Source organism: Rattus rattus, chromosome 2 (genome assembly GCF_011064425.1).
Source record: "Rattus rattus isolate New Zealand chromosome 2, Rrattus_CSIRO_v1, whole genome shotgun sequence".
Classification (NCBI taxonomy): Eukaryota; Metazoa; Chordata; class Mammalia; order Rodentia; family Muridae; genus Rattus; species Rattus rattus.
This window is the reverse complement of record NC_046155.1, coordinates 168,089,622-168,110,509: the sequence shown is the minus strand read 5'-3', so window position 1 is coordinate 168,110,509 and position 20,888 is coordinate 168,089,622. Positions and strand designations below refer to the sequence as shown.

The window sequence follows — 20,888 nt, the reverse complement described above, 5'->3', positions numbered from 1 at the left end:
GCGTTGTCTGGGTTAGGAGAGGGTGGGCTTTGTGTAGACTCCTGGGTGCTGCTAATCTGTGTGTGGGAGGCTGTGATCGTGGGAGGGAGAGAGTGAGTGGGGATGCTTGAGGAATAAATGTAGTTGTGAGTCACAGTCACAGAAGTCAGCCTGGGAACATCAAGTCACAACCCAATGACAGGCTTTCTTTTTGTCCCCAGGAGAGGAAGCCTGAAGAAGAATGGCCAGCTCCAGTTTTCAACACACGGTCTGTGTAAGTTGGTGTTTTTCTCCTTGACACAGGGGGACTTTCGGCTTAGGTGACTCCTTCCCGTCTTTCCCTCTTGAAGCTTCCCAAGGATCTGGAGTCCCCCAGCCCAGTCTGCCCCTTTACAGTGAGGGTTGGCAGGTCTGAGCACTTCCTGTGGGTTCCTCTTCCCAGCTGGTACTGGGGTTGTCTTTGAGTGCATTCCTCCAGGGGTGCTCTCTGCTTGGTCTGTGCTCAGGGGGGACTGTCCCTGCAGCGGAGGTGTCAGTCCCACAGGGAAACAGGGGCTTTGGGGGCTTCAGAGCTTTGAGGTGATGGCCTCATTTGACTGCCCTGGGAAACCTGATTGACATCTGTGTGTTGTCAGGCTGATGACCCAGTGTGTGAGAGTGAGTGTCCCCTGTGTATGTGTGAGGAGGTGACCTGCTTGAGGAGAGAGTTCAGTGATCAGAGGGAAAGGTCATCCAGGCTGTGACAGGAGGTGCTTGCAGTCTCCAGAGTCAGGGAAGACCTAAGGTAAATTGTCACCTGGAAAGTTTTGTTTTCATTCATGGTAAAAAAAAAAAAAGGTTTAACCTAACATGTACATAATATGTACTTATACCTAGTAATTTTATGGACTTTTGCATAGTGTATAAAATCATTCTCATGACAGCAAATCTTTATATCATCTGATATCATAATAAACTCAAGGACCCACAGCATTCTTATGTAATTCACCCTGACCCCAGGTGACATTTCTCTTCTGTCAACCTGAGGATGTGGCTGGAGTGGGAGGCACATTATTGGATATGTGGGGAGGGCACAGTCGTGGTTTATGGGGAGCTCGTGCAGTCAGGGGCCTGGAGCATTTCCTTATGGCTCCCTTCCCTTGCCTGAGTCCTTCCCTTCTGTCTTTCCATCCTGAAAGCTTCCCCATTTCACTCTACTGTGTTTGCTCTTTCAGGGGTCAGTGACATTTAGGGATGTGGCTGTTGACTTCTCTAAGGAGGAATGGGCCTGCCTGGATGCTACTCAGAAGGACCTATACAGGGACACGATGCTGGAGACCTACAGCCACCTCGTCTCAGTGGGTAAGGCTGTGCCCCATGAATGAGGATGTGTCCCATACACTGTGGGCTCTCCTCACTGTGAATTAAAAGACAGCCCCATGTTCCCAGTGGTGGCTGAAGCTGGGATGGTGGCTGATTCCTGTCACTGCATCACTGAGAAGACTGGGGCAGGAAGGTTGCTGGGAGTGCAACATCACCCTCAGATGCAAACTGAGCTCTAGGCTAGCGTAGTCTATAGAGTGAGGCCTTGTTTCAAACAAAACAACACAAAATAAACAAATAAATGGAATAAATTAGGAGATACATCCATAAATAGAATCAGGGGCTAGAGCAGTAGCTTGTGGTTAAGAGAACCAGCTGCTCTTACAGAGGATCCAGGTTCAATTCCCACTCCCACAGTGTGGCTCACAACTGTGTGTACTTCCAACTCCTAGGGATATGATATCCTCTTCTGGCTTTCCTGGGCACCATGGGTGTTTGTAGTCTTCAGTCATACATTGTAGACAGACCCGTACATACATATAAAATAAATTTTAATCAATAAAAATTTAAAAGATGGAGCTGTGTTCCTTCTTTTTACCATGGGAAAGAATGTGAGATTTGTTGGGTTAAAAATTGGAGCTTCATGAAGCGCCTGCTTTCCCTCCCCTTGTTGGTCCTCTCAGTGAGCTCTAGGTTCAGTGTGAGGCCCTGTGTCAAATGCTAACTTGGAGAGAAATCAACAAACGCACCTAACACTGGTCTCTGACCCATCCTGACGTGCATGTATGTATGCCCACACATGTGCACGCATCCTCACATGAACACATACATACACTGTACATGCATAACTAAATAAAAGAGCCATTATGATTTACTTACTAATGAATCAGTAGAGTTGACTCAAAACAGAAGTGGACACATTCTGTTTCCTTCCATGACACTTCCTTTACCTGCTTCGTAGAGGAAGTTTTAGGGTGTGAGGTTTGTCATTTTCATTGAGCAAATCTGCAAGAATGAGATATGAATGTGAAGGCAGGCAGCACACATAATAATGATAGCAATTTTCATGGCCGAGTAAGAAACTCAGTCATGGGGTTGGGGATTTAGCTCAGTGGTAGAGCGCTTGCCTAGAAAGCACAAGGCCCTGGGTTTGGTCCTCAGCTCTGAAAAAAAGAAAGAAAAAAAAACAGAAACTCAGTCATGTTAACACTTTTGCGTCATGCTTAAAGCCCTGGTTCCATCCTCAGCATTACTAAATAAAGAAATAAGTGCAAATTTAAAAAATAATGATTTTGTTTAGTGTAAGTCAGACAGTCTTCAAAGTGTTTGAATATAGTATTTAATCTTAGTATCATCCTATGCAATAAATAGCATTAACTCAATCTAAATTATTTTCTATTATTATTATTATTATCATTATTATTACTAAATCTTTTTTTCAAGGCACATCTTCTATAGCACATGCTAGCCAATGCTAGCTGTGCAACTAAATCCAGCCTTGGACTTCACATCTCCTTGCTTACACTCTTCCGGAGTTGGGATTATGTGCACGTGCCACTGTGCCTAGTTATCATTTGGGAAAATCAAGCATAGACTATTATGGGATTGCCTAAATAAGTGGCATTACTAGTGAGGTGCAGAGACGAGGTTTACACTAGACAATAGAGCTGTGATCGGTTGAATATGCTTGGCCCATAACGAATTATACTGTCAGGAGGCGTGGCCTTGTTGGAGGAAGTGTGTTACTGTGGGGGTGGGCTTTGAGACCCTCCTATCCACATGTGAGCCAGTCTTTTCCTGTCTACCTTTGGATCAAGATGTAGAACTCTCAGCTCCTCCAGATACTGCCATGTTTCCTGACATGATGATGATGGACTGATAGTTTCAACCTATAAACTAGCCCTAATTAAATGTTGTTAGAAAAGTTTCCTCCGTCGTGTGTCTCTTCACAGCAATGGAAACCCTAACTAAGAAGACAGATGTTGGTACCAGGGACTGGGGTATTGCTGTGAGAGACCTGACTATGGTTTTTTTTTTTTTTTTTTGAGAAATGTGGATTTGAGGACTTTGGATTTGGGAAGCAGTGGAATGCTTTAAGTGGGGCTTAATGGACCATCCTAGTAGGAGTGTGGAAGACACTGAGCTGAGGGTGATTTGAACTGTGCAGACTTGGTCAAAAGAGGTTCCAGTGGAGAAGAATGTTAATATGTGGCCAAAGAGGTTCCAGTGGAGAAGAATGTTAATATGTGGCCTAGAGACTGGTTTTGTGTTATTTTGGTAAAGATTGTGGCTGCTTTTTGCCATTGTCTGAAGAGTTGGCCTGAGGCTAAGCTGAAGAGATTTTGATTAATTGCTTTGACAAAGGACGTCTCAAAACAGCCTGGTATAAATTCTGTTGTGTGATTATTGAAGTTCATTCTTATAAAGAGCTTTTAATGAAAAGGGGTAAACTGAGAAAGGAAAAATACAAAATGTATGGTTCAAGGAGTAAAGGAGCACCACCAGGAAGTGGAATGGAGCTTAGTCCCATGTTCAAGAATATTAAGTGGAATTACAGGAGTGCTGACCTCAGGGCAAGCACAGTCCCCCCAGCCCAGCTTGTTTGTATGTTCACAGTTGAAGGAGGGGTAGTTATACCGTGTTAGGCGCCCTCAGCTGGCTATTGTTTTTCTTTGGACTTTTAATCAGAAATGAATTACAATTCAGAAAATGGAGGGCACACCTATGATCCAGATATTGAGACTAGAAGATAGAAGATTTTGAAGCATAGAGGCCATGGAAAACGGCTCAGGCATGGCGGTGTACTCCTTTAATCCCGGGAGACAGATGCAAGCATATATCTGAGTTCAAGGTCAGCCTGGGACAGAAGAGGTTCTAGACAAAGAACAGCCTAAATCCAGATATGGTAACACATGCCTTTGATCTCAGCATTCAGGAAACAGCCATGCAGTCTCTTGAGTTCAAGGTCAATGTACAGAGCAAGTTCCAGGACTTAGGCAGTGAAGGAGATGGGAAACAGAAAGCTGGTGATAATGTAATAGAAGAAGGGGGGCAAGATCCAGCTCAAGCACCAGCAGAACTTAGCAGCTTCAGCCACGTCGCTTGGTTTAAAAGTCAAAAATAGAGGGAACAACTGGGAGAATGATGCTGTTAGCTGGAGCTAAGAGATTACCGGTGATTAGGAAGAGACCAGCATCACTGAGGTGAAATCTTCTGGGAAGTGATTTCTGAACTCACAAAGAAGCTTTGTACCAGAGATAACCAAGTTGTATCTCGCGCTGCAACTGGACTTGGTAATGTAAGAGTCACCTAGGTGGTACTGAGTTTAGAAGGCATAAAAAGGTCATGGAGAACAGCTGAGGCTTGGCACTGTAAGAGGCCATGGAAGACCACTGGTGAAGAGGTGCAGCCTCAGTTGCAGTTAACTGCCCAGAACCGAAGGGATCATGCAAAGGATTTGAGACTTCGCACCATGAAGAGAGCCTGTGAGAGGCTGTTGGTGAAGCCTAGTTGTGGCGGAAGACCCCAGTGTACTGGAGATGCCAGTACCGTGGGATGACCACCAAGAACAGCAGCAGCAGTGGAGTGGAGTCATCCAGCCTCTGGGGTGACACAGAGGACAGAGTTGAAGAAGTGACGCCAGTGAAAAGTTCTGAGAGAACTTTCCCTCGGGAAGGAGACCCTCAAGTCCATTGACCAGACCGAGACCACTGGATGCAATCAGCAATAGGGTATATTATCAGGATACACAGGCACCTGTGGGTGCTTCAATCAACTCGGGGGACTGGCGCACCCCTTGGAACCAGGGACGGGTTTTTATAGGGTTCTGGGAAGCAGAAGCAAGCATACAGAAGCAGATGCATGGTTACAGGGACATAATTGGTGGATTCTAATGAGGCGAGGGTTCAGCCCCGGGGGCAAGTTCCCTGGCCACCTTCCTGGAACATAACGGCTGATTCAGCCCTCCACTAGGGTGTGGGACCTCTCCCGGGGCTTTTTATTTCTCCCTTTTGTTGTCAGGCGCTCAACTACAAACATCCTCTTTGGCAGCTACCGTGTTCTCAGTGTTTGACCCTTCCCTGAACCAGTCATCTAAGTACAGCCTTGTAAAATGGCGTTACTGTTGCTAAGCCGGGGTCTCTCAGCCAGCACTATGGAGGAGCCCAGACAATCATGTGTGGATCTCAAGAACAAGAAGCTGTACAAGAAGCTGTAAAGTTGAGTTGCCTTGGAGACCCCAAGATGTTAGAGATGTCAGAGCCATGGGCTATCTGCTGAGGAAAGCTGCTAAGGGAGAGGAACCAGCCCGGGAGAAAGAAGTGTGCTGCAGTCAACAAAGATGAAAAAGGAGTTGGGGATCTGCAGAGCTTTGACGTCAGCCATGGTGGTGCAGAGTGTGGAGTTAGCCCCATTGGTTTTTGGTCTTGTTTGGTCCTGTATTTCCTCACTATAACATTTTGGAATGGTAATGTATGTCCTGTGATGTTTAAGGTATGTGATCCGCTTTCTGATTTTAACTTTATAGGGAAATACAGTTTTAAGGGTTTGAATGAATCGTAGAAAAGGCTTTGACCTTTGACATGATGTGGATTCTCAACATTGTTGAGATTGCTATAGATTATGGGGACTTTTGAAGTTGGACTAAATGTACTTTGCACTCTGCTGTTTAGGTGTGGCCCCCGTAGGCTCATGTGTTTGAACAAGCCTACCGCGGCCAGGGAGTGGAAGGTGGTGGTTTGAATATGCTTGGCACACAGGGAGTGGTACTGTTAGGAGGTGTGGCCTTGTTGGAGGAAGTGTGTCACTGTTGGGGTGGGCTTTGAGACCTCCTCCTAGCCATATGGGAGCCAGTCTTGTCCTGTCGACGTCTGGATCAAGATGTAGATCTGGGCTTCAGTGATGGCTCAGTTGACTACCTATCCAGAGGTCCTGAGTTCAAATCCCAGCAACTACATGGTGGCTCACAACCATTTGTTAATGGGATATGATACCCTTTTCTGGTGTGAAGACAGCTATAGTGTACTTATATAAGAAAATAAGTAAGATAAATCTTAAAAAAAAAAAAAAGATATAGAACTTCCATCTCCTCCTACACCATGCCTGCCTGGACACTGCCATGCTCCCTGCTATGATGACACTGGACTGAACCTCTGAACCTGTAAGCCAGCCCCAATTGAATATTGTCCTTATAAGAGTTACCTTGGTCATGGTGTCTCTTCACAGCAAGAGAAACCCTAGCTACGGGGTCATATTTCCACTCATTCAATTATACTGTTCTCTTAAGTTACAAGCCCTATCTGCATTTAAAGGAGATTAAAATCCCTTTCAGAAAGAAACAGGTAGTTTCTTGCCCAGGTTACTTTTTCTTCTCTGAAGTTTTTCCTCAGTATTATATTGGCTTTTAGAATTTTTTTTTTTATCTGTTTTTATGAGACAAGGGTCTTGCCTTGCCACTCCTTGCCTGACTCATTCCCCCACCTGCTGGGCTACCAGGTACAAATCACTGTGCCCAGCTATATATACCTTTATAATAAATAAGTCTGTATTTTTAAAATCTGCACAGGCAGGGCATAGTGGCACACACCTTTAATCCCAGCATTTGGGAGACAGAGGCAGGCAGGTGAAGTAAAAGTTCAAGTACCACATTCCAGGCCATTCCTGGATTGTTAGAGAAACCAAGTCTCAAAAAGAAAATAATAAATAAATAAATAAATAAATAAATAAATAAATAAATAAATAAATGTATGTGTGTCAGTACTATGATTCATATCTATCTATCTCCCTCCCTCTCTCTCTCTCTCTCTCTCTCTTTCTCTCTCAGTGGGGAGTTGCCTTTCCAAGCCACATCTGATCACCTTACTAGAGCAGGAGAAAGAGCCCTGGATGGCTGTGAAGGAAGAAACAGACAGGCCGAGCCCAGGTGAGTAAGAGGGAGGTGACCTGCAGCCCTGCCAGGCACAGCTGTGGTCAGAGGCTCCACAGAGCTGACACTGGGTTTGACAAACTTCCTTTAGAGCCCAGGGTCTGTGGGAAACAAGGCTGAGCCCTGGGAAGGAAGTCGGGGTCAGAGCAGAAGCTGTCAGAGGGGCTTCTGTCTCATGAATCACTTCAAGTTGTTATAATTTCTTCCCTCCTACTGGAGCAGGTGTTCCTGGCCACTGAACTGTTGCTAAGACAGTGTCAGCACCAGTGAAAGCTGTAACACAGGGCAAACCAGGGCAACCTCTGAGCACACGCACACACACCACACAGCCTTCTCCCTCGCTTGGCAGGGAACTGTGATGCTCTTCTTGGTCGGCAGCTTGACCACATCTGGAATTAACCAAAACCCAAGCAGCTGGGCATGCCTATGAGAGATTTTTGTTAATTAAATCATCTGAGGTGGGAAGATCCACCTTAAATCTGAGCCACACCTTCTGGTGCAGCCTGTGGAAAGGATGGGAAGGAAGCTGTGCTTTGTCTGCTTCCCCCACTCTGCTGGCAAGTCCAGTCCTCACTGGAATGAGAGCCTAGTCCTCCTGGACTTCAGCAAGTACTGTGGACCAGCTGAGAGACCCCAGCCTTACCAGCCAGGGCTGAACAACTCCTGGACTTTTGGGCTGTTCCATTCTTTTACCTATGAATTTCATGATTTCATTGTTTCTTGTTCATTGTTTCTTGTTTCTTGTTTTTTTGGTTTTTATTTTTAACAGCCAAATAATACTCTGTTGTATAACATTCCTCTGTTGAAGGACATGTAGGTTTTTCCTATTTCTTGCTATTATGAAGAGAGCAGCAATACACATGTTTGAGCAAGTGTCTCTGTGTAAGTGTGAAGCATCCCTTGGGGATGTGCCCAAGAGTGGTCTGTCTGCATCTTGGTGTAGATCGATTCTCACCTTCCTGAGGAACCAGCACACATTTCCATGGGAGCACATGCTTGCACTCCCACCCTAATGGATATGTATCCCCTGACTGCACATGGTCGCCAGCCCGAGTGCTCACTTGGTTTATTGATCTCAGCCGTTCTGACAGGTGTAAGGCGAAAGCTCAGAGCAGTTCGATTACATTTCTGTGGTAGCTAAAGATGTCGAACGTCTCCTCAAGTGCGCACCAGCCATTTGAGTTTCCCTTTGTGAATCCCTCTTTAGATCTGCACCTCATTTTCTAATTGGGTTATTTGTTTTCTTGATATGTAGTTTTTTAGTTCTTTATATATTCTGGGAATCAATCTTCTATTAGATGTATAGTTGGTAAAAACCTTTTTCCATTCTCTAAGCTGCCACTTTGTCCAAATAACAGTGTCCTTTGCTGTGCAAAAAAGGCCTTCAATTCCAGAAATACCCATTTGTTGTTATTCCCCATGCCTGTCCCTATGGTGCTCTGTTTAGAAAGTTTTCCTGTGCCGATGAGTCCAAGTCTGTTTCACACTTTACTTCTAGTAGGTTCAGTGTATCTAGCTTCATGTTGAGATCCTTGATCCATTCGGAGTGGAGGGTTTTTTTTTTAATATTTAATTTTTATTTATTATTTTTGGAGTTGAGTTTTATGCAAGGTGATAAGCATGGATCTATTTGCATTCTTGTACATGCAGCTGTACTTGTGCCAGAAAACATTCATGAACCCCCAAAAGACCACCAAGGATCTAGTTCCAGTGCAATCACATTAGGGTCTCTTTATTCAAGCCTGAGCTTCAGCTCCCCCCAACCCTGACACAGCAGGAAGGTAGAGCCCTGAGCCTAGTTTTAGGCAAGCATTTATAGTGGCAAGAAGGGGGCATCTATCCTGGTGTACATCTGATTGGGGGACTATTATGACCTTTAATGTAATTGGCTGGTACTGGGAGCCAAACCATAAACTTACCTTTTTCATTTTTCCTGGATGACAGTTGTTAGGAAGTGAAGTGTCATGGGCAGGCTTGTAACCTGGAGGTGCAGATTTGTTGTGGAATAGCCTGGAAACTGGTGCTAAACACGGTGCATGTTGGGAGGAGGGTAACCTAGACACTGGTGCTAGGTACCAGCCTGCTGGTTAACTTGAGTTCAGCCTTAGGTCAGGTTCTTTAAGATGGTGTCTGAACCCAAAAGATTTGGTCTCTCATACTTTTTGGCCCCATTTGTTGAAGATGCTGCTTTTTTTCTAGTGTGTATTTCTGGCTTCTTTATCAACTGTCAGGTATCCATAGGTGTGTGTGGATTTATGTCTGGGTCTTCAAATTCACTTCTCTTGATCAGTGTATCTGTTTTTGTGCCAAAGCTCTGCTGTTTTTATTATTATAGCTCTGTAGTACAAATGGAGATTCGGGATGGTGATACTTCCTGTAGTTTTCTTACTTTTTAGGTTTTTCGTTTGTTATGTTTTTTTTCCCACTATCCTGGATTTTTTGTTTGCATATGAAGATGAAATTTTGTCTTTGATGATTTGTGAAGAGTTGTACTGGAGTTTTGCTGGAGATTGCATTGAATCTGTAGATTGTTCTTGGTAGGATGGCCAAGATAACTATATTAATTGTCGTGATTCATGAGCATGGAAGATCTTTCCAACTTCCAGTATCTTCTTCAGTTTTTTTTCTTCAGTGTCTTACCACATGATACTGTATATTAGTTGAGGCTATTGTGAAAGGTGTTGTTTTCCTGATTTCTTTCTATTTCGTAAAGTCTGTTTGCCATTTTTACATAGGAGACTTACTGATTGTTGTGAGTTCATTTGTATCCAGCTTCTCCGCTGAATGTGTTTATCAGCTGTAGGAGTCCCCCCATTGGAGTCTTCCGGGTTATGTTTCCTGTTGTATCATCTGCAAGTCAGGATACTTCACTCTTTCCAATTTGCATTCCTTTCATCTTATTCCATTGTCTGATTGCTCTAGGTAAAACTTAAGTACTTTGAAGGTATGGAGTAGGTATGGACAGAGTTTGGACAACCTTGTCCTTTTTCTCAATTTTAGTGTAATTGCTTTGAGTTCTCTCCATTTAAGGTGATGCTGTCTGTGGGTTTGCTGTATACTACCTTTATTATGTTGTAGTGTGTCTGTCCTTTGTATCTCCAGTCTCTCCAGGACTCTTATTCTGAAGGAGTGTTGAATGTTGTCAAAGGTCTTTTTGTGGATCTAATAACATGATCCTGTTGCTTTTATCTTTCATTTTGTTGATATGGTGGATTACATTTATTGATTTATATATGTGAAACTGTTTCTGCAACTTTGTGATGAAGCCTATTTGATCATGGTAGATGATAATTTTAAGTGTTCTTGAATTCTGTTTTCAAGTATTTTATTGAGAATTTTCGCATCTATGTTCATCAGGGAAATTGGTCTGTATTTCTCGTTGTTGAGTCTGTATGTGGTTTGAATATCAAGGTACCTGTAGCCTGCCTCATAGAAAGAATTGGAAGGTGTTCGTTGTATTTGTATTTTGAGCATGAACTGTTCTTTGAAAGTTTGGTTGAATTTGAGCTAAAGCATCTGGCTCTTGACTTGTTGTTGTTGTTGTTGTTTGGGAGACTTTTAATCACTGATTCTATTTCACTAGGGGTTATAGACTGTTTAAATTTTTTTATTTAGTTTTCCATTAACATTGTTAAGTGGTATGTATTGGGAACATCACTCATTTCTTTTGGATTTTCTAGTTTGGTGTTTTTAGGTTTTTATTGCATGTCCTAGTGAAATCTCTGGATTATTTTCTGTTGTTATATATAGGGAAAACATTTGAGAATTCTGAATTTTGGTTTCCTTAAAAAACACAGAAATATAAGAATGTGCTTTCATTTTAGTCCCCATTATAAGGAAGTGGAGCTGCTTCAGACTGTCCACAGCAGCTTACCATGATTTACCTCGTGCTCTGATTTTGCCAACTGCAGATAATTTCTTTGATTGTGTGATAGTTGGAATTTTGGGACATTTCAGAGGGTACATAAATTCAATAGACCCTGAGATTCATGATTATTGGTCCTTTAGGGAGTTTGTGTTCAATTTAGCAATGGCCAAAGAAGAAACAAAAGAAAAGAAATTAGTCTCTCCTCTCTATGTTTTGTTTTGCTGCTATTTAGTATTAATGGGTGAAACTTGAAGTTGAGTGGTCCTGGTGGATAAAGGATGGGAAAAGAAGAACAAAGTAGCAAAGACCAGCTACAAATATGTTCTCTTTTCATCTCTTAATTTTGTTAATTTGTTTCTTTCTGCATTTTATTTACTTTGGCTAAGGGTTATCAGTGATTTTCTCAAAGAGTCAACTCTTTGTTTCATTGATTCTTTTCTTTTTTCCATTTTTTCTATCTTATTGATTTCATCTGAGTTTAATTACTTCTTATGGTCTATTCCTTTTGGATATAATTTTCATCTTTTTGTTCTAGAACTTTTTGTTCTGGTAAAGTTATTAGAATGAGAGCTGAAACTCCCAGAAAATATCTTCAACAAAACATCTAAAAGCTAAAAGGTCCTGGACAGATGTCTTAAAGACCCTAGGTGTCTACTGTACCCAGCAAAACTTTCAATTGCATAGATGGATAAATCAAGATATTCCATCAAATTTAAACAAAACCAAATTTAAACATCTTTCCATTAACTTATCCATACAGAAGATGCTAGAAGGAAAACTCCACTCCAATGAGACTAACTACACTCAAGAAAACACAAATAAATAATTTCAACCCATTACAGCCAATCGAAGAGAAATACACATACAGACATACACACAACCACTACCAACAACTATTAAAATAACAGGAAGTAGTGATCATTGATCATTAATATCTCTCAACATCAATAGATTCAATTCCCCAATATAAAGACACAGAATACATGCTTAAACATAATCTATCATTCTGCTGTATACCAGAAACACATCTCAGAAACAAAGATAGACATTATCTTGGAGTAAAAGGCTAGGAAAAGGTTTTCCTAGCAAGTGGACCTAAGAAACAAACTGGAGTAACCATTCTATTACCTAACTTTCAACCAAAGGTAATCAAAAGAGATTGGGAAGGACACTTCATATTCATTAAAGGAATAGTCCATCAAGATGACATCTGAATTCTGAACATCTGTGCCCCAAAGGCAAGGGCACCAACATTTGTAAAGGAAATATTACTAAAATTTAAATCATATATTGAAGCTCCTGTAGTGGGAGACTTCAACACCCCGCTCTCTCACCAAAGGACAGGTCCTTGAGACAGAACCAAAACAGAGAAATAATGAATCTAACAGGTTATGATTCAAATGGACCTAACATACCTACAGAACATTTCACCCAAACACAAAAGAATATACGTTCTCAGCACCTCAGGGAACCTTCTACAAAATTGATCATATGATTGATCACAAAACAAGCCTCAACAGAGATACAAGAAGATTGAAATAACCTCTTGTACCTTATCAGATCACCATGGATTAAAACTGGAATTTGACAACAGAAACAACAGAAAGCCTATAAACTCATGGGAACTGAAGAATTCTCTACTAAGTGATCACGGGCTAAGGGAAGAAATAGAGAAATTGAAGACTTTCTAGAATTTAATGAAAATGAGGGCACAACATACTCAAACTTATGGGACCCTGTTAAAGCAGTGTTAAGGGAGTTCATTTTATTTTGAAATCTACTTTTCATAAGGGTTCTCAAACCCTTTACCCCCTTTCTAGCCCTCCTTCCAAAGGTAGGAGAGAAAAGATGGTAAATAGGACAAGGGGTGTGGACCTGATTAGAAGTGGTTCTTAAGGATGATTCTAATCTCTGTTTGTCAGAACACTAGCAGTCCAGTTCAGTAGGGTCTGGACACCAAACATGAGTTGGCAGTGGTGGCAAGATCCAGCAGAAACAGCCAGGCTTCTGCTGAATCAGCATGAATCATTGGGACTGACCAGAACCAGCTGGGATGGGACACTAGGAGAAGTTCTCTGCCATGCTTCTCTCAGTGAAGGGAAGATGAGTGAAGATGCAAGAACAACAAAGCATTGCAAGGCGACTTCAAGGGCGACTCCATTGTCTGTCGAGTCCTATTTATCCAAACATCACCTGTCCTTCCATGGGTCTTGCCTCAGCAAAACACCATGTGAGTCTGCCACAGCGAGACACCACGTGAACAATATAAAGAGCCAATGAAGTCAAGAGCTGGTGTTAAATCATTAGAATGAGATCTCTTCTTTTTTTCTTAAATGTAGGTACATGCCATTATGAATTTGCCGCTTAGAACCACTTTCATAGTGTCTCTTAAGTTTAGATATGTTGTGCCTTCATTTTCATTCATTCTAGGAGGTCTTTAATTTCTTTCTTAATTTCTGTCTTGACCCAATAGTATGGTTCAATTTCCGTGAGTTTGTTAGCTTTCAGTTTTTCTGTTGTTACTAATATCTGTGGTGGTTAGATAGTATTCAAAGTGTTATTTGAATTCTCTTGTATTTGTTGAGACTTGTTTTGTGTCCACGTATGTGCTATAATATCATTTAGCTCCAACATTTCCCTGTTTAGTTTTTGTCTAGATGACCTATCAATTGGTGAGAGTTGGGTATTGCAATCTCTCACAATCATTGTATGAGGGGCAATATGTGATTTAAGCTGTAATTTTTATTTGTTTGTTTTTGTTTTTACTAAATTGGGTGTCAGATGTTTGGTGCCTAGATGTTGGTGGATTGTTCCTTTGATAAGCATGTAATGTTCTTTCTTTCTCTTTTGGGTAGTTTTAGTTTGAAGTCTATTTTGTCAGATATTAAAATGGCTATACCAGCTTGGTTCTTAGGTCCATTTGCTTGGAATTGGAAGATGACTTTCCATGCTTCTACCCTGAGATGTTGTCTGTCCTTGGTGTTACAGTGTTTTTATTGAGTGCAGCAGACAATGGGTCCTGTTTCCATATTTAGTTTGTTAGCTTCTGTTATTTTGTATCTTTTTTTTTCTTTTTTCAGTTTTGGATTTTTGAGACAGGGTTTCCCTGTGTAGACTTGGCTCTCCTGGAACTCACATTGTAGACCAAGGTAGCCCAGAACTCAGAGATCTGAGTGCTTCTGCCTCTCAAGTGCTAGAAATAATGGCATAACATACACCACCATACCTTGCTAAGGTGTGTCTTTTTAATTGAAAAATTGAGACCATTGATGTTAAGATATATGATGAGCAGTGTTTGTTGATTCCTGTTACTTTGCTATGTTTGTGTGTGTGTTCTCTTTTGTTAGTGGTCTGGGATTATTTATCCCTGGTGTTTTCTTGGGTATGGCTAATCTTTTTAGATTGGAGTTTTCCTTTTACTGCTTTCTGTAGGGCTGGATTTGTAGATAGGTATTGCTTAAATTTGGTTTTGTCATGGACATTTTCATATTCATTTTTTGTTTCTCCTGAATGTTTAGTGTTTTGATTATAGTGTGCTGAAGGGGTCTTCTTTTGTGATACAGTATATTTCGTGTTCTGCATGGTTCTTGTACCTCAATAGGCATCTTATTCTTTTGGGGAATTTTCTTCTATGCTTTTCTGGAAAATATCTTTGTCATTGACCTGAGTTTATTCTCCTTTCTCTATTCTTATTCCTAGATTTAATTTTTTTCATTGTGTACCTGATTTCCTGGATTTGTACAGGGAAGTTTTTAGATTAACCTTTTTATTTGCATGAGGTATTCATTTCTTCTATTTGTCTCTCCAGCCCAGGCCAGTTCTCTTATAACATGACAGATATTATGTATTTGTCTGGTATAGTTTTTTTTCCTCAGAATTTGGTTCAAAAACCTTTAACAAAAGGTGTGTGTTAAGATAAAGTGGCAAGTTGTGGGTGCCTTTGGCGGGCCTGTGCCAAGGTGTGTGGCTAGGAAATTATACCACACACTTGATCTAGTGTAAGAGCTTCACTGAGGGTTGGTAGTGTAGTGTGATTTATCTTGTGCTCCTGGCCCTTTAAAGGATCTCAATTGCTAGTCAGCTGGCCTTTTAAGAAGTCTTAGCTGTTAGAACTGCTTGGCCCTGTGACCTTCACTGTAGGATATAAAGCAGAGGCTGAGAACAGAGACTGAGCAGAGTGAGAGGAGGAGGCAGTGGGGGCAGAAGATATTGTTAGGAGCCAGGAGAGGCTGAGCTGTGCAGATAGGCTAGACCAGTTATAGGTTAGAGCGGCTAGTACTGGGAAAACTGGGAGAGGGACTGTCTAAGCACACTGTTGGGGATCTGAGGGAGGAGTGGCTGGGAGAAAGTTTTGAAGGATTTGGGCTGGAAACTGGGAGGAACGGATGGGAAAGAAATTAGATTCATGGATTCCCCCTGTCCCCCTCTATCCTTCTTTCTCTCCTATCCAGAGTTAGGGGGTGAAACCAGGGGGGATATATGGTGGGAAAAAGAAAAACCCACAAAGTAGCAAAGACCAGCTACATGGGTGCAATCGAAAGGCTGTCTCAGAGCAGGAGCGTGAGAGATAGAAACAGAGAGAAAATCAGGATAAAATGAACAAGACAGAGATTGAGAGAAAGGGATAGAGAATGGAAGGGAGAAAGAGAGGGATGAAGGGGGAGAAAGGGGGGAGAGGGAGGGAGGTCTGTGGTGACTGGGGCCATCTGAGGCCATTAATGGGCCACACCTGGCACACCTGGAGGCACACCTGTGGTTGGGGACATAAGCTGCTGCTAGATCCCTGAGAACAGGCTGGTGTGAATATCTGATTGCTGTCAGTGTGTATTGTGCAAATGAACACATTAGGTTATTTCAGTATAGTTATAATCTCATGAAGTAGACATGTGTAGACACACTTCTGGCTACTTTATGGGTTCCTTTTTCTTCCATGTTTCACCCTTCCAACCTCATAACACTAGTTACAAGAGAAGAAGGCTAGAGGTGAAAGTGGCTTTGATATTGTTAGATGACTTCTTGCTGATTAGGGGCATTGAGTTTCTTGGGGGAAGTTTGATCTTGAGCATCAGGATATCCAATTTCTTCTCATTTCTCGTCTCTGCCCATGACCACATGACAAATGCAGCAAACCTTAAAGAACAGCAACCAGCAGGAACAACATCAGCTACAGTCCCTCTCTCAGCTCTAGCATTTATATATGCTCTCAAGCATCCCCAGAATTCCAAATTCCATTAACTTGCTGAAACTATATATAGCTGGCAGAATCAAGCCCTTACCAGAGCATGAGGCAAATCATAGACTCCTGCTGTAGACAATCTGAAGTACTCCGACATCCCATCCCTGGTATTAAAGTCATGCTGGGGTGGTTGCATACAACTTTAAAAATATTTACTATATATATATGAATACATAGAACTGTTGTCAGACACACCAGAAGAGGGCATCAGATCCCATTACAGATGGCTGTGAGCCACCATGTGGTTGCTGGGAATTGAACTCAGGACCTCTGGAAGAGCAGTCAGTGCTCTTAGCCGCTGAGCCATCTCTCCAGCCTGGTTGCATACACATTTAATCCTGGCACTTGGAAAGAAAGAGGCAGGTGGATCTCTGAGTTGGAGGCAAGCCTGATCTACAAAGTGACTCCAAGACAACCAGGGCTGTTATACAGAAAAGCAAAAAAAAAAAAAACCATATTCCCATGTCATGTCTATGTTTTTAAAGAAACCAGAATTCTCACTACAGACATGTCATCCCATTTCCAACCTGTTCTGCTGTCAACTGTGTTATCTTACATAAACATTCTTTACTGCTGCTCTCCTTGCTCCTGTTCAGATATTATCTCCTTGCTCTTCTCAGATATTACATTAGAGTCTGGCCATTCATTTAATGGATTTCATCTTACAGGAAAATGTGTGTATATGTGTTATCAGAAAATAAGGTATTCTTCCTTTCTACCTTTCTTTCAGATTTGGAGACAGATTATGATGCTGAAAATATATCTCCAGAAAATCCTATTAACAATGGAAAATTTCTCAAACAGAACATAAAGCAGTTAAGTAGAATTCTTGATCTCAAGGGCTTTACTTTTAATAATGGCCCCAACTATATTACATTCCATGGATTAAAGGGTTATCAAGAAGGAGATACTGGTCAAAAGGTTACCAACAAAGAAGAAATGCCTACTTATATCTGTGAGACTCTTGCTTACGATATAGAAAAACCGTATAAATGTAAGGAGTGTGGGAAGTACTTTGGTTGTAGGTCAACTCTCACTCAGCATCAGACTATTCATACTGGAGAGAAACCCTATGAATGTAAGGAGTGTGGGAAGGCCTTCAGACTCCCCCAACAGCTTACAAGACATCAGAAGTTTCACAGTGGTGAGAAACCTTTCAAGTGCAATGAATGTGGAAAGGCTTTCCATCTTCCTGACCTGCTCAAGTACCATAAAACCATCCATACAGGTACAAAACCATTTGAATGCAGGGAGTGTGGGAAGGCCTTCAACCGTGTCTCCAACCTTGTTGCTCATAGGAGTATACATGCTGATGTGAAACCATATGAATGTAATGAGTGTGGGAAAGCCTTTAAACGTCGCTCAAATCTTGTGCAACATCAGAAAATTCATTCTGATGAGAGACCTTTTCAGTGCAAGGACTGTGGGAAAGGCTTCATTGTTCTGGCACAGCTCACTCGGCACCAGAACATTCACACTGGAGAGAAATTGTTTGAATGTCATGAATGTGGGAAGGCCTTCAGACTCCCCAACAGCTTACAAGACATCAGAAGTCTCACAGTGGTGAGAAACCTTTCAAGTGCAATGAATGTGGAAAGGCTTTCCATCTTCCTGACCTGCTCAAGTATCATAAAACCATCCATACAGGTACAAAACCATTTGAATGCAGAGAATGTGGGAAGTCCTTCAACCGTGTCTCCAACCTTGTTGAACATAGGATTATTCATGCTGATGTAAAACCATATGCCTGTAATCAGTGTGGGAAAGCCTTTAAACGTCAAAAAAGCCTCATGCAACATCAGAAAATTCATTCTGGTGAGAGACCCTTTCAGTGCAAGGACTGTGGAAAGGCCTTTATTGTTCTGAGTCATCTCACTAGGCACCAAACTATTCATACTGGAGAGAAGTCATTTGAATGTAATGAATGTGGCAAGAAATTCAGAACTGCCACACACCTTGTTCAGCACCAGAGTATTCATACAGGCGAGAAACCCTTTGAATGTAACATATGTGGGAAGGCTTTTCGACTTCAGGTATACCTTTCTGAACATCAGAAAACTCACATGGAAGAGAAACACTTTGAATGCAATATATGTGGGAAGGTCTTTCGGCTTCAGGTGTACCTTTCTGAGCATCAGAAAACTCACACTGAAGAAAAGCCCTTCAAGTGTAAGCTCTGTGGGTCAGCCTTCAGAAGTAAGTACCAACTTAGTAAACATCACACAATTCATACTGATGAAAAACCCTATCAGTGCAAGGAATGTGGGAAATGCTTTCGTCAAAGGTCCAATTTTACTGATCACCAGAGTATTCACACTGGAAAGAAACCCTTCCAATGTAAAGAATGTGGGAAGTTTTACAGACTTAATACACTTCTCATTCGTCATCAGAAATCTCACAGTGGTGAGAGACCTTATGCATGTAAAGAATGTGGAAAGGCTTTTCATCTTCCCAGTGAACTTAATAACCATCAAATTGTTCATACAAGTAAGAGACCCTTTGAATGCAAAGTATGTGGGAAGTCCTTCAAGCGCGAATCCACCCTCATTCAACATGGGGCTGTTCATGCCGGTGTGAAATCATATGAATGCAGCGAGTGTGGGAAAGCCTTTATTCACCGCTCAAGCCTGTTGCACCATCGGAAAATTCATTCTGATGAGAAACCTTTTAAGTGTCAGGAATGTGGAAAGGCCTTCGTTGTTCTGGCATACCTCACTCGACATCAGAGCATCCATAATGGAGAGAAATCATTTGAATGTCAGCAGTGTGGGTCAACCTTCAAATATAAATCCCAACTCAATAAACATCAGAGAAGTCATACTGATGTGAAACTCTTTCAGTTCATGGAAGGTGGAAATGACTTTGTTCATGGAATAGACCTTAGAATTAATCAGGGAGTCTGTACTGGTGAGAGTCCCTTTCAATGTAATGAATATGGGGAACACTTTCAACATCACAACCAATTTTCTTGGACATACTAGAATTCATACTGGTAGGAAACCCTATCACTGTAAAGAATGTGGAAAGAACTTCAATTTGAACTCAGGCCTTCTTTAACATAAAAGAATACATGCTGGTGTCAAACACTATGAATGCAAGGAATGTAGGAACATTTATAGAATTAGCTCAAGTTCCTCAGAGAGTCCATTGAGGTTTGAAACCATGTGAGTGAGAAGAATCAGGAAAAGCTTTTATTGTAAATGATGAGTTTACACAACACAAGGAAATCTATAATAACCAGGAGTCCTATACATGTAAGGAAAGTGGATAAGCCATTGTATGAAAATTTTTCTGAATATCAGGGTGCTCATATTGTGAATACTATGACTTAAAATAATGTGGGAACTTTAATCTGCCCTGGATATGGTGAAATTAGTATATTCATATACTGTTGCTGCCAAGAAACTCTTTAGAATGAGGTGGGAAGTGGGTTGTTCAGAGAAGATATTTGGTGAGATTGTATTTTCATGTCAGAAATTCAAGATAGTGACCATGATCTTGATTTACTTTCCTCTTGTTAGTTGTATAAATTTTATTCATCAATCAATAGTCACCCAGGATAATCAATTTAGGGAAAACAGTTATTGCAACTGAGATGTTTTCCTTGTCACCATCAATATTCCATGGGTCCTATGATATTACACTGGATGTTTACTTTCTTCTTGCATAATTTGTTAATGGCAGCATAGTACCAGCCTAAGTTGTAGCAATGGAGTTATAATAGATAATAAAATCCTTCAGAGTATTTGGTTAGTTCTCATGGCCTGTAAAAGAGCTTTTAAGATTTTCTCCTTTTATGAGCATTAATATAACTGACATGAAAACTTAATTGCACTTTAGACAGTTTAGGGAAGTCTCATGCTTTTACTCACTATTACATTTTAAATATCATTCTGGACACATCTGATGCATGAACATGAAAGGATTGAATTGTCCCCATTCCTTACGTATTTGTGTGGACATTTTAAAAAAACACAGTCATTTATGAATAAGTACTTTCTATTGATGAAACCCATAAAAATTTCAAAATGTAAAACCCTATATTTCATGCCTTCTGCCCACATGTAAGTATACATTTTTTGATAGGACACGAAAGTCCACAGGCTCCTCCATCTCTTATTCTTGCTAAGGTTATTTCAGGTTTGACTAGAATTTGACTAGAATTTCCATGTGGAGAATCTTGTGGAAAATTGTCCAACTCTACTTAGAAACTGGAGTTCAAATTACCTCTGCTAATTTAGCCTGGCTTCTGTTAAGTGCCCTGTGTGTTTAAACCTCTCCCTCCAGCTATCTGCTTATTTTGGGTACTGTTAAACTACCTGCTTGTCCAAAAGCTCCCCCTGTAGCTCGTGAACAAGATAAATAGGATATGGGTTTTCCTCTAATTGCTGGGGCTATACTTGGGTTCCAAATACATGAATGTACTCAGAGCTGACTGGAATAAAGACTTTAATTTTGAAGTACACTGTGTTTGAATGGTTTTCTATGATGGGATCCCTATAACATATTAACAAAAATAGCCGAATTGAAACCACTTATAAAAATACACGTGTGAAATTTTTTTTTCTTTTCTTTTCTTT

At 41.3% G+C, this 20,888-nt stretch overlaps 1 protein-coding gene across 1 annotated transcript; it reads left to right on the top strand.

The window, feature by feature from the left end:
* Window positions 1-220: 220 nt before the first annotated feature.
* LOC116892412 (zinc finger protein 780A-like) lies at window positions 221-20,771 on the top strand. Its single transcript, XM_032894091.1, is given in 5 exon segments — window positions 221-253; window positions 1,194-1,320; window positions 7,103-7,201; window positions 17,039-17,830; window positions 17,833-20,771. Coding segments are annotated over 5 exon segments (2,508 nt in total). The 3' UTR covers window positions 19,290-20,771.
* The last annotated feature ends 117 nt before the right edge of the window (window positions 20,772-20,888 follow it).